This window comes from Mirounga angustirostris, unplaced genomic scaffold (assembly GCF_029215605.1).
Source record: "Mirounga angustirostris isolate CCGP_5_RB_7025 unplaced genomic scaffold, mMirAng1.0.hap1 SCAF_8, whole genome shotgun sequence".
NCBI lineage: Eukaryota > Metazoa > Chordata > Mammalia > Carnivora > Phocidae > Mirounga > Mirounga angustirostris.
In genome coordinates, this window is record NW_026991716.1 from 67,684,929 (window position 1) to 67,697,472 (window position 12,544).

At 33.3% G+C, this 12,544-nt stretch overlaps 1 protein-coding gene across 4 annotated transcripts in view; it reads right to left on the reverse strand.

The window, feature by feature from the left end:
• The window catches only part of PHIP (pleckstrin homology domain interacting protein), a 135,355-nt gene that overhangs the window by 19,697 nt on the left and 103,114 nt on the right, over positions 1-12,544 (reverse strand). For all 4 annotated transcript variants that reach the window (XM_045867129.3, XM_045867130.3, XM_045867128.3 and 1 more), the window contains 7 exons: positions 10,299-10,410; positions 9,861-9,922; positions 7,413-7,568; positions 6,015-6,135; positions 3,167-3,292; positions 452-521; positions 56-106 (listed from right to left, as the gene is read on the reverse strand). In XM_045867129.3, coding sequence (XP_045723085.1) covers positions 56-106; positions 452-521; positions 3,167-3,292; positions 6,015-6,135; positions 7,413-7,568; positions 9,861-9,922; positions 10,299-10,410 — 698 coding nt within the window. The remainder of the gene's footprint in view (positions 1-55; positions 107-451; positions 522-3,166; positions 3,293-6,014; positions 6,136-7,412; positions 7,569-9,860; positions 9,923-10,298; positions 10,411-12,544) is intronic.

The window sequence follows — 12,544 nt, forward strand, 5'->3', positions numbered from 1 at the left end:
TTTAATACATTTTAATTCATATAAAATACTTCTGCTAAAACAAAAAGTATCTTACCTTTCTTTTTCGGGTAGAAGTTCCTGGCACATCAGCATCTTTCTCTTCTTCCTTTGAAGTAAGAATTTATCAGATTTGTTAAACATTCTAGATTATACTCTAACTTAGAGTTTACAGAGTCTATCACAGCTGTTTATATGCCAATTATTACTTTTACACTTTTGAAAACCCATAATGTATATGCTGGAACACTTTACTGATTGATTAGAAAGTCCCCCCACAATGTTTTTAATAACTATAACAAGAAAATTCTGGACCATTTTTTTGAAACTATAGCATTAGCCAAAAATAATTTTCATAACAGCATTTATCTGAAAACTACTGTGTGTTAATTTCTTTTTACATATAGAAAAAGACCAACATAGTCTGAATGATGAAATATGAAATATGAAATACCTCAGAGTCAGACAAAACTTTCTTCTTCATTGAATTGTACAGTGGAATTAAGTTGTAACAAGTCTGATCCCTAAACAACAAGGCAATGTTAGTATACAATTTAGAGTCATGAGACTTTTTTTTTCCCCTTTAAATCTGTTACCAAAACAAGATTTTAAGATTAAGCTTGAAGCTGAAGGCTTTCTTCATTGGTTGACTCCAAAACTCTATGCCCACCCATCTGCCCCTGCCCCTCCACCCTATGTGGAGCTTCCAATCTGGTCTATTTCATTACAAGAAACCCAATTCTCACCTCCTAGTCTTTGTTCAGATCACTGTTGTTTGGCAGACACCTTCTTCCATTCCTCAGTACACAAGGGAAAGCTATTATATGTCCTGTCTTCTAATTCCTTCTTATCATTCTTAAATGTTTAGTCATTCCCTAAAATTTTGTCCTTTAGTCATCTTCCCTTGTCACTACAGTTTTTGTCCTGATAATCATATATATCTGCAGTTTATCTGTGTAAATGAATTCCAAATTCCTATGATTTGGTCAGACTCTTCTCCTGAGATTCCATCATCTAAAATTTCACATGTCTAAACCTTATTTTCACTTCCCTCTCCTATTTTCAACAGCATTACTATTCTCACAGTAATGCATGGGTTTTCACTATTCCTTCCCTTGCCTCCTATTAACCCAATCACTGGCCAAGTTCTGTGATTCTACCTTCAAAATCTCTTGGCCTCTGCCTTTCTCATTTCCATAAACTAAACCCTCATCACCTCTTAGTTGGTTAGATGTAGCAGTCAATCTGCTATTTATGTTCTTTTGTCTCTTCTCTATCAGTTAAGATTAGAAATGCATTCAAGGCCCTCCATGATCTGGCTCAAACTTGTGCTTATAGCACTGTATCCCTATTACTTCTGCTCATGTACTCTCTACTTCATCTGATTTAAATTGCTTAATTCCCTTAATAACCTTTTACTTTCCTACCTCATGCCATTCCTTATCCTTAGAATGGCTTTCCTTCCATCTAACTTCTCTTAAATCTATCAATTTCTACCTTGTCCATAACATCCTAACACACTTCTCCCTGTACCTAAAACTCCACTGTCACAAACTTTCATACAGACTCTCTTGTTAGTCTTTCCTTATATTATAGTTACTTAAAAAATTTATCTATGAAATTGTACTAAGAGGGTAAATATACATTTCTAGGTCAAGTATCTCTCACATCACCTGATTATATACCTTATTGCTTGAAATTTGGCAAAATAACTCAGTTAAAAAATAGAAAAACCAAAATTTCAAGCTATACCTAACGTGAAAATTACTGTCAGCTAAAAATGTATAAACATTTGTTATCTACCTCTAAGAAATGCCAGGGATTTTTAGATATATATAATATCAACGCTTTAAATACTAATCTAACAACGTATTTCAAAATAACATTTGAAAGAAATACATTTTTATAGACTATTCCAAATATAAAAATAATTGTTTCATCTAAATTATTTCACTGAAGTGTGAGTTTATATATCATGCGATTCTATTAATTCCTGTCTCTTTGGAAAAAGAAACATACATATATATATATAATACAAAATTATACACTAAACTTTATAATAAAAATATTATAAGCCATTATAATTAAGTTATATAAACAGTCTTCCGAGGATAACTAATTCTTAATTACCAATTTTATGGGGGGGGGGAGCGCAAGTATAATAAAAATAGCCCCAAACCATCTGGAAGGCAACAGGTTTTTTTAGAGAATAAGGTAGAGGGTAGAATATAACATTTACTGTACTAATTTTCTTTGGTGTTTTCTTATATTGAAATCACCTATATTCCTTAGCAAAAAACACCCTAACACCACAAAAACGGGCCCTATGATTATTCTAAGTAATGAGAATGAAGCTGGAGATGTTTTTTAAAGAGCCTCAATAATCCCTGCATGTGAAAATGAAAGCTGACAACAGCTGAGTATTTAAATTATAAAATGTATTCTTTCTTTACTGGAAAAAATCATCCAATATAAATAACCTTAATATGAACTCAACAGCAGTATTTTATACAAAACAGGAGTCATTCCTCTGGTTTCAGTTTAGAAGGCTCAATTCATTCTACGGCTATATAAAATTCTTAAGGTAAAAAATAAAAGTGTTGCTCCCTTAAATAGCTATAGTTATCATTCTTGGTATGAGATTAATGAATGAGGAAGTAAACCTGACTTTTAAGAAGAATCTTGAAAGTTAAATTTAGTTTCTGGTTGGACTACTTAAATACTTTTTTACAAACTTGTCAGGGGCAATATAATGTTAAGATGAGAAATTCTTAGATGGAAGACACTCATTTACTGTGAAAATTAAACATGTAAACCTCTAAAACTGTTTCCTTAACTGTTAATTACAGATAGCGGTATCTCCTAACTGTAATTATTATTTGGCTTAGAAGAACTACTTTAGGTAAAACATTACATGTTCTATACATGCTTACCCAACAGTTGGATTTAGAGAAGGATCCATTTTTTAAATGTTAACTGTGGAACACAACTGTAACACAACTTTTATGATGTTTAGACAGACATTATATGCTTTCTATTTTGAATGGAACTAGTTTACAGCACAGCATGGGACACATATAAAAATAACTGCATTTTACATTTTTGCATTTTACATTTTTACATTTTACATCTTAAAATACTGACAATTAAGTGTGGAAAAACAACTCACTTTATAAAATGTAGAAGAAGATCAGTCACAAACTTAGCAGATTTCACAATAGGGCTTCCAGGCTCATTAAATGTCCGTGTATTATGCTCTATGTATCGAACTTCCCACATGAGGGAAGAAACTCGCCTTAAACAAACAAAACACAAAAGTCTTAACCTCATTATATTTAAAAATATTTGTGCACAATTTAAAACCAAGGCATTCTAACTTTTCAATTACAGTCTTATCCAATTACAAAACTCACAACTTTAAAATATAAGAAAATATATAATCTCATTTGTGTTAGGGTAAATAAAAGAGGAGCAACATTGTGTATTTGCATAGAAAATGTCGCACCAGATTAGACACACTAGATTATTAATAGTGCCTTCTTTTCTTTCTGAAAGTAAAGAAAAATCCAAAGACAACTTCCAGAATATCATCCAATATGTGGTCCAGTCCTACTTAAAATACTCAGAAAATATTACTGATATTGATGTGTGAACAGAAATACAATTGTATGTGGGGCGCCTGGGTGGCTCAGTCGTTAAGCGGCTACCTTCAGCTCGGGTCATGATCCCAGGGTCCTGGGATCGAGCCCCGCATCAGGCTCCCTTGCTCAGTGGGAAGCCTGCTTCTCCCTCTCCCACTCCCCCTGCTTGTGTTCCCTCTCTCGCTGTGTCTCTGTCAAATAAATAAAATTAAAAAAAAAAAAAGAAAGAAAGAAATACAATTATATGTGATTTAAAAAATATATACAATTATGGATACAGAAGCATACACAGAAGGTTCATTTATTCTAACAGAATCACAGGCATCTTCAGGGTACCTTATAGAACTGTAAAATAAGGTTTTAGAGTAATGCCAAGCAGAGCAAACTGATTAGTAATAGTTTAACAAGACACAGAACCAGAAGTATCAAAGAAGAAAACCATTTTAAACTGCAAGAAATCTGAAGCCAATGAGTAAAGGAGAAACAAAAAAGGTTGAAACAGTGGAAAAAGCAAATGAAGGCATAATTTTATTAAATAAGAACAAAAATTGGGTCTATATTATCAGGTTCAAAAATAGGCAGTTTCTAATTTATGTAAGGATTGTGTTCTCAGATTTTCTTATACTGGCTACTAAGCTAAGCTAATGCCAAAAAAGCCTGTTTAAGTTGTAATGTACCCTGAAATATAATACACCTTAGCAGTTACCATACTGAGCAGTATTTCTATGAGAAAGTATATTTACAACAATAGTGGGAGATGTCAGAAGCTTATCTTTGTAGCTGTAGTCCAACAATTACTATTCAATAACAACTCTATCTCCCCATAATTCTCCCCTATCTTGTTCCACCTCTGAAGCACTAAGTCCAATTCCTAAGGCTTAGCAATTTAGGGGTCTAGGGAAAAGGAAGGATGTAGCTAAAAATTTCTTCTCCATTTTCTCTTAAACTTCTAACATCAGGTGTTGAAAAAGATTTAAAGAAGTGTACCATGAAGGTAAGATGGCTGGGAGGCACATATCATAGTGATTTCCTCCTCATCTCTATGCTTTTGACAAATATCAATAAAGGAACAGCAGAAACACTCTAACCAAGACCAGAAAAATCTTTAGAACCTGAAACTTAACATCTTAGTTTTCTTTATTCCAGTGGTTCTCAATGATTCTGGGTGGGTGATTCTACCTCATATTTGGCAATGCTTAAAGACATTTTTCCTTTTTACAACTAAGGACTGCTATTGGCACCTCAAGGGTAGAGGCAAGGACACAGCCCCTCACAATGAAGAATTTTCCAGCCCCAAATATCAGTAATGCTTTTGTTGAGAAACCCTGCCTTACTAAGTTAAGGAACAATAAATGGTGTTTTCAGTGCCAGGCACATAAAGTACCAAATTAGATTTATAATTTAAGTAAAAAAGAACAAAACACCAGAGGCACATTTTATATTAAAAAATACAAAATATGAATAAAAGTTTCCCTAAGTTAAAATGAATAATATAATGTAAAGAACAGGCCATAAGAAGAAATTTTTTAATGCAATTATTTTAATTAAAATGTTGTGGGGTGCCTGGCTGGCTCAGTTGGTTAAGCATCTGGCTCTAGATTTTGGCTTACATCAAGATCTCAGGGTTGTGAGATAGAGCCCCAAGATTCTCTCTCACCCCCTCCTCTCCCCCAACCCCCACCAATCTCGCTCTCTAAAAACAAACAAAAAAAATGCTGTCAGTCTTCTAAGCAAAAGTCATGAAAACTGGAAGTATGATTTCATTATGTGAAAGCTATAGACTTAAATTTTTTCTGTAGACATTCCAGGCAGTAAAACTACAATGCCTATCCAAGATTAGAACTCAATGTTTACTGAAATTGTTAACTAGATGCAAATTAATTGAAATTAGCTCTTTTTTAACTCTGTATTTCAAGCTAACCTACAACTATGAAAAATATCCTGAATTCCCAATTTCAAGTATATATAAGCTAAATATAAGCAAAATAAAAAAAATACGCAACTTTTAAAAATACTGTTCTATGAAAAAAAAATCCATGAAAAAATATTTCAATGTGGTGTCTAGGAGAAAACGAGATACTCTGGGTTGCTTTATAAATTACAGTGTGAAGACAGTGAGCACCAACTCGTATTAGCAACTAGAAAAAACTGCATCAATGCATCATGTTCCAAATCTAGAGACCAGCAGCATCAGCATCCCAGGGAACTTGTTAGAAATGCAGAATCCTCAGGTCCTACTAAAATTACTGAACCTGAGACTGCATTAAAAAAAAAAAAAAAAATCCCCAGGTGATCTGTATGCACAGTAAAGTTTGAGAAACACTCAAGGATCATTTAGTTTTCTTTTGGTAGTGGCGACAGCAAATGGGTTCTAACCTGTAAAACCTGTTTTCCAGTCTTTGTTTAATTGTACTTAAATCCGTCGGATATGCCACTACAGTGCAATACATGGGATAGGCTTGTAGATCCACAGGGGCCACAAATGCTGAAGCAATATCTAGAATAAAAAAATTAGTTTATATGTTTATTTTTTATTGTTTAAAATACTTCACAGACAATTCTGCTTGAATTAAGACAAATTCTGATCCACATAACCATTAGACTGCCATTGTCTTTTCAAAGTAAATACATATAGTTTAGCTAGCCTAATATAGTCTCATTGCTTATTATGTCTACATTTACACTGCAAAATTCTAGGGATATTTGTTATTCAGATCCCTTAGAAGACAAGAAATGACAGACAATATATAAATCTGACCTATTAAGTACACACACATTTCTATACTTAAAACCAGGCCATTCCTGAATTTGTAGGTTTTTGACAGTCATTCTTTCAGTAACACTGTAATAACACATTCCATTCAAATGTAACCTGACTTTCTCAAAACTTATCACCTTATCTTAACAACTTAATTCTGTGAAATATCACGCAAGCACTCAGAGGAAGAAACAGATCCAGAAGTCTTTGACTCAATGTCAATGACCAAATGGCACACAGTCAACTGGTAAAAATCTAAAACCTGGCAAAGATTACTATTTTTTTTACTCATTCACATACAGTATAAGACAACTTCCTATGCTAAAATACTACTAAAATTGCTTAAGATATCTGTGATACTCTTTAAATAAAGTGTTGCCTTATTAAAAAAAGACTTCAGATGAAAATATATCCAAAATGTGTCTCCAGTGTCACCTCTATTCCTCTTTTAAGCTTTATTCCTTATTGATAGAGGGGTTGCTACAAACCACCACACTAGTTTACAGTTGTTTTGGAAGCCCAGAATTCAGATAATCAAAGTTTTGTGGTCACTGTGTTTTGTTTTTTTTAATGAGACCAAGCAGTTCAGTATTCTCTTCCTTCCCCTTACAAGTATTCCCTTGTATATATATTCATATAGTTAAGGGGAGAACTGGTACAGCTATCCATATAATTATAATTCATCTTTCAACCCTCCTCTCCCAATTCACATCATGTCAGCTTACCTATGTTAAAAGATTTCAAATTGGGTTCTGGAGGATCCAGATTTTTCACAGGTACCCATGGCATTTCTGAGGGCCCTCACTTTAAAATTCAGCTAGAGCAACTCCATTTTTAACTGTTCTAGATACCCAAGTCCTATGTAAGGTCTCATTTAAAAAAAGAAAGAAATTCCACTTAAAAATGTTTGACCACTGACATGATACTGTGAAAAAAAATTTCATTGAATAACATTTTTCCTTTCCTTTGCTTTCTGTCAGTTTTTTCTATATTCCTGTGTTACTATTATTATTTACCCAGTGTCATCAACTGGTTTATTCCTGCAACAATTCTTTCACATTCTTCATCCCTGGGATTGGAACCCCATTCTCCATCAAGAGGTTTATAGATCAATGATCGGCATTCAACGTCAGTTAAAGGAACACTAGTACCTAGTTCTTCAGGAAATACAGCTGAAATACACAGAAAGAAAAGCAGATTTAGTGAAAATATGTGATTTTTGCTAATATTTTAGGTTAGGTTTAGAAAGTAGAGTTGACATCAAAAAAACTAAAGTATAATTCTGTAAAGATTTGATAAGTATATTCCATATTTTCATTAAAGAAATGTTTCAAGGATCAGTAAAATGTTTTTTAAAACATTAGTTTTATAAGTAATTCTCTAGATGAGCATATAATTACTTCTCCAAAATTATATCTGACAACTTGCTCAACTATCAGTTTCAGGTAAAGGACAAAGTATTTCTATAAATGATGCTTAATCTGTAAGTTTTCTGAATCATTTCATGATATAATCTCCATATTTATTTTAATAATACACAAGGTGAAACTGAACTAAAGTGGTGTTTTCCACAAATACTCCAAAGTCTTAACTTTTTTTTAACGTACAACAGAGAGAATTATGAATACTAACAGATGATTCATAGGTTTATTGCTTTTAAATTATGAAGGTATGCTTTCTGCATACATTAGGAGGTGATGGTGACATAAAACCTACAAATCTGCCAAGTAACATTTCCTTTGAAGTAGATTTTATCAGAGAAACACTGGGGAAATATGCTATTTGTATACAGAATTCTTCCTCCTCATACAATGTAATTAAACTCCAGGGATGCACATGTATATGTATCCAGACAGAACAAAAACAACAAAAATCACCCCCTTCACAAACGGATATATTTAGGTAGGAAACAAATAGTATATTAATGCCATTAACTCATTTCAAGAAATACCCTAAGCAATACAACACTGACTCTCATATAGAGTAGTCCAATGTGACTACAACCTCAAACTTACAAAAAGAAGAGAAATAATATAAAAAGATAAGCCATGTAACACCATTCCAAGTTGTTCAAGATATTTTATAGTTTTGGGACACCAGGGTGGCTCAGTCGGTTAAGCATCTGCCTTCAGCTTGAGTCACGATCCCAGGATCCTGGGATCGAGTCAAGCATCAGGCTCTGCTTCTCCCTCTGCCGCCACTACCCCTGCTTGTGCGCTCTTTGTCACAAATAAATCTTAATTAAAAAAAAGATATTTTATAGTTTCAAACAGCTCTAATTTAGCAGTGAGATGAAAAATATGTTATCGGTATTACATTTTCAAAGTGATAATTTCCAGGAAGAACTAGTCTTAGATAATATTAATATGTCCTTTTTCTCATTTCTAAGGTTTACCTGATTGGATTTAACTTTTCCAAGTTATCTTTTCTCTTTTTAGAATATAGTACTAGTGAGCAACTCCATTATAAACGATTATTTCTATTATGTCACAAGATCTTTTTCCTTTTTGTTTTTTAAATCTTTATTCTTACCTGACGGGAAAAGTGATGTTATAGAAAAAAAAATACAGAATAATGTAAAAGGTAAAACTGTAGAAGTCCTTATATTCCCATTCTTTATAGGTAATCATTATTAATATTCTGGAATATATACCCTTTTAAATCCTTTTATGCATATGCAATTGTGTGGGCTGTATTTTTTAAAAAATAGAAACAAAAATGGGCACTACAGTCTGTAGGCTTCAGCCACACTGGCCTTTTCTCAGTTCTAGGATGTTGTCTTACTGCCTAAGGCTAACTCCCAAGTCTTAAGGCAATGTATCAGGCCATATGCAAGAAGACAGTTATTAGCAGTAGTAAACTACCTACTCATGGAGGCCCTTACATGTGTCAGGCTCTATAATAAGCACTTTATGCACATGATGTCATTTAATCCTTCCAGAAGCCCTGTAAGGTATTAGAGTTTACAGAATTTCAAAGGTTGAAGTCCTAAAAAAATCTGAAGTTTTGAGTCTTTTAAGGAACTTGCCAAGATGACACAGATAGAAGGCAGTGATAGGGTATGAATCTATGTTGCACTCAAAAGGCTGAACTCTTAATATTATGTTTTATATTTAAGTGTTCTCCTGAAGTTAACAATTAAAAAAAAAAAATCTCTGCTCCCAAGTGCTTACCTTCTAGGAGTGAACAATTAGCAAAACATTTTCGTATTTTGCTGTTAACTAATTTCAGTCTTCCCTGTTAGACTATAAATTCCAAGTGGGCAAAGATTATGTCGATCTTGTTCACTGCTATGCCTTCCCTACCTCCAATCCAAGGTAAATAACAGGTGTGCAATAAATAACTGTTGAATGAATATTTTCTATATGATCTTCACAACAATCCTATGCAGTAGCAAGTCAGCAAATCAGATTCCTTATTTAAGAAATTAATTTTTTAACACAGAAAGCCTAACATACACTTACCGTTATTAGGAATAAGCTCCATATCCCAGGGACTCATCTTTTCTGTGTCTCCATTGTCCCAGCTTAAAGGAAGGAAAATCCCTATGTTAAAAAATCTAAATATTGTGTTAGAAGTTTCATAAAACTACATTATAAAAATAACTGCTTCAAGTGTTTAAAAGAAGTGTCTTTGTCACTTTATTAATAGATGGGGAAAACATTAAAAGTAACTCAAGCTGGGGGTGCCTGGTTGGCTCAGTTGGTTAAATGTCCGACTCTTGATTTCGGCTCAGGTCATGATCTCAAGGTTGTGAGACTGAGCCCTGCGTCAGGCTCCGCACTGGGCCTGGAGCCTGCTTAGGATTCTCTCTCCCCTTCTCCCTCTGCCCTCCCCGTCCCTCCCTAAAAAAAAAAAAAGGTAACTCAAGCTGAACTAAAATACAACAAACACTCCCTTACCAAACATTATAGCACTGAAACAAACTATCAGGGTACTCAGGCTGAAGAGGTTCCTGGCTTTCAATTGTTCCAAACCACCAAGCATCATCTATGACTGATCTGAAACGGTCACCTAGACAAGAATAAAAGCCATCTCATTATTCTGAAATGTATTGCTGCTGTTTGTTACTCCTTTCTCCCAAAGTATACCTTTATGATAATTAAACCACCTGTATAATTTCAGAAAACATACAAAAAGTGACCCATACACTCCAAAATAAGTAACTAAAATTGGCAATATTGAGGGAAAAAGTTATTTAATAAACATACCAGTGTGACTTACCAGTTTCCAGTACCATTTCTTATATTTTATTAGGGTCAGGAGAAATTCACTCTTAGGTTAAGCATTTTTACCAATCTAGAATTTTAAATTCACCATTAGGATTATGCCCAAACTCTTCATTCAAATAAAAGCATGGTTTAGATAATTTATGCCCAACAAGTATTTACAGTCTATATTTAATTTCTTGCTTTCTATAGGCAAGTTCCTCCAACAATCAGGACTCTAGCCTAGAAACAATAAAAAGAAAACAACCAACCTGCCTTCCTTCATGTCAATCACCCTGAAGTTATAACACTCATTTATAAACTCACTTTCTTTTCTATAAAAATAAGAAAGTAACAAAAGAAAAACAACTAATCTTTGTAAAATAGCACTGCCTGTGTTCCTTTCCTTACCCGATTGCATTCAGCTACTATCCTCCCACTAAAACTATTTTCCCCAAAGACCCTAATAAACTATCTTCTCAGCTTCCCTCCTTGTCATATGAAAACTGTAAATCACTCTCTTCCTTCTGCCACTCTTTCCTCTTCCTTGGCTTTCACAATATGGAGTGGTTTTTCTCCTGGCAAGCATAGGTTAGGGTCTGAAAGACTTGAGTTCAAATAACTTATCTGTGTGATTTTGAACCAATTAATTATTTTAGAACTCATCTGAATAAGTTTCATTTTCAAGCCCATAAAGAGAAAAGTATTTGTTTATATTCTCATTTTTTACCAAAAAGATTTAAAAGTTTATAGAGACATATAGCATAAAATGAATTAAAAATTTAAAAAACAAGATAAAAAAATTTAATGACAAAATGGGAAGCTGGGAGCCAGGAGTAAGTTAATTAAAGAACACAACTACATGTTGTCGAGTTATATTTAACTTTGAATGGGTATGCATTGGGGCCCAAATTTAGACTCAAGCATTCTAACAGCCAACGTTAAGAGGGAAACATGATCTATTACCAGACAGAGTCTCTAATTGCTCTTCAGATGCATATTAGTGACACTGAACTTAGTGAGAAGCTACCATATAATTAAACAACAGCATTCTTGACACCACCACAACCTTAAACATAAGGATGAGTTTCAAAGAGCCATTTTTTATGATCCTACATACACTAATGACATTATGCTAAAGAGGAAGAACTGGATAATGTATGCGTAACCACAATGAACAATACTATAGAAAGATAACAATGAAAATAAGCAGGGAATAAGTACACCATTCGGAGTAAGTTTTAAACATTTCTAAACATTTTAAATGGCTATCAGTAGGTAGATGTCTATTTCCTCAGAAATAAAAGACCAAGTAGTACTAACTTTAGAAGAAATTATTAATCTATAAATTTAGGGAGGAAAAAAAAAGTTATGATTCAGATGAGAGAATTCCAATGTACATCCACCATTTGAAATATCTCTCTGTCTAATGCTTGCCATATTTCTTTACTTAGTTGTTACCAACTCCTTTTTGGAATATTCGTGGATTCTGATTGCTAATAATTGTTCTGCAATTTATTGGCAGATGCATGTCTTTAAAAAAATAAAATTTTTCAGTAACACATGCAAGTACTTTAAAAACCAAGTGTACCAAAGGCTTATAATCAAAACCAAGAAAAACATCTTTAACTCTTGTTAACTATTTCTTCTTGAATTTAGATTTCTAAATGATGGGTACAAAGCTATTTCTTCACTCATCAATTTTAGACATTAAGTATTGACCTCTCTATATAATTGTATGTAATTATGTATGTTTTATTTAATCTATATCATTTTTATTGTAACTATGTAAATATTGTTGCTACAGAGCCAAATAGTACACATTTCCCTTCTATAATTTTGTGTAACTGCTTCACTTTTTTTTTGTGATTGGTTTTCCTCTGGATTTACTATTAAGTCTTCCCACATGCTCTAACAGCTTAAACTATAAAACATTCTTC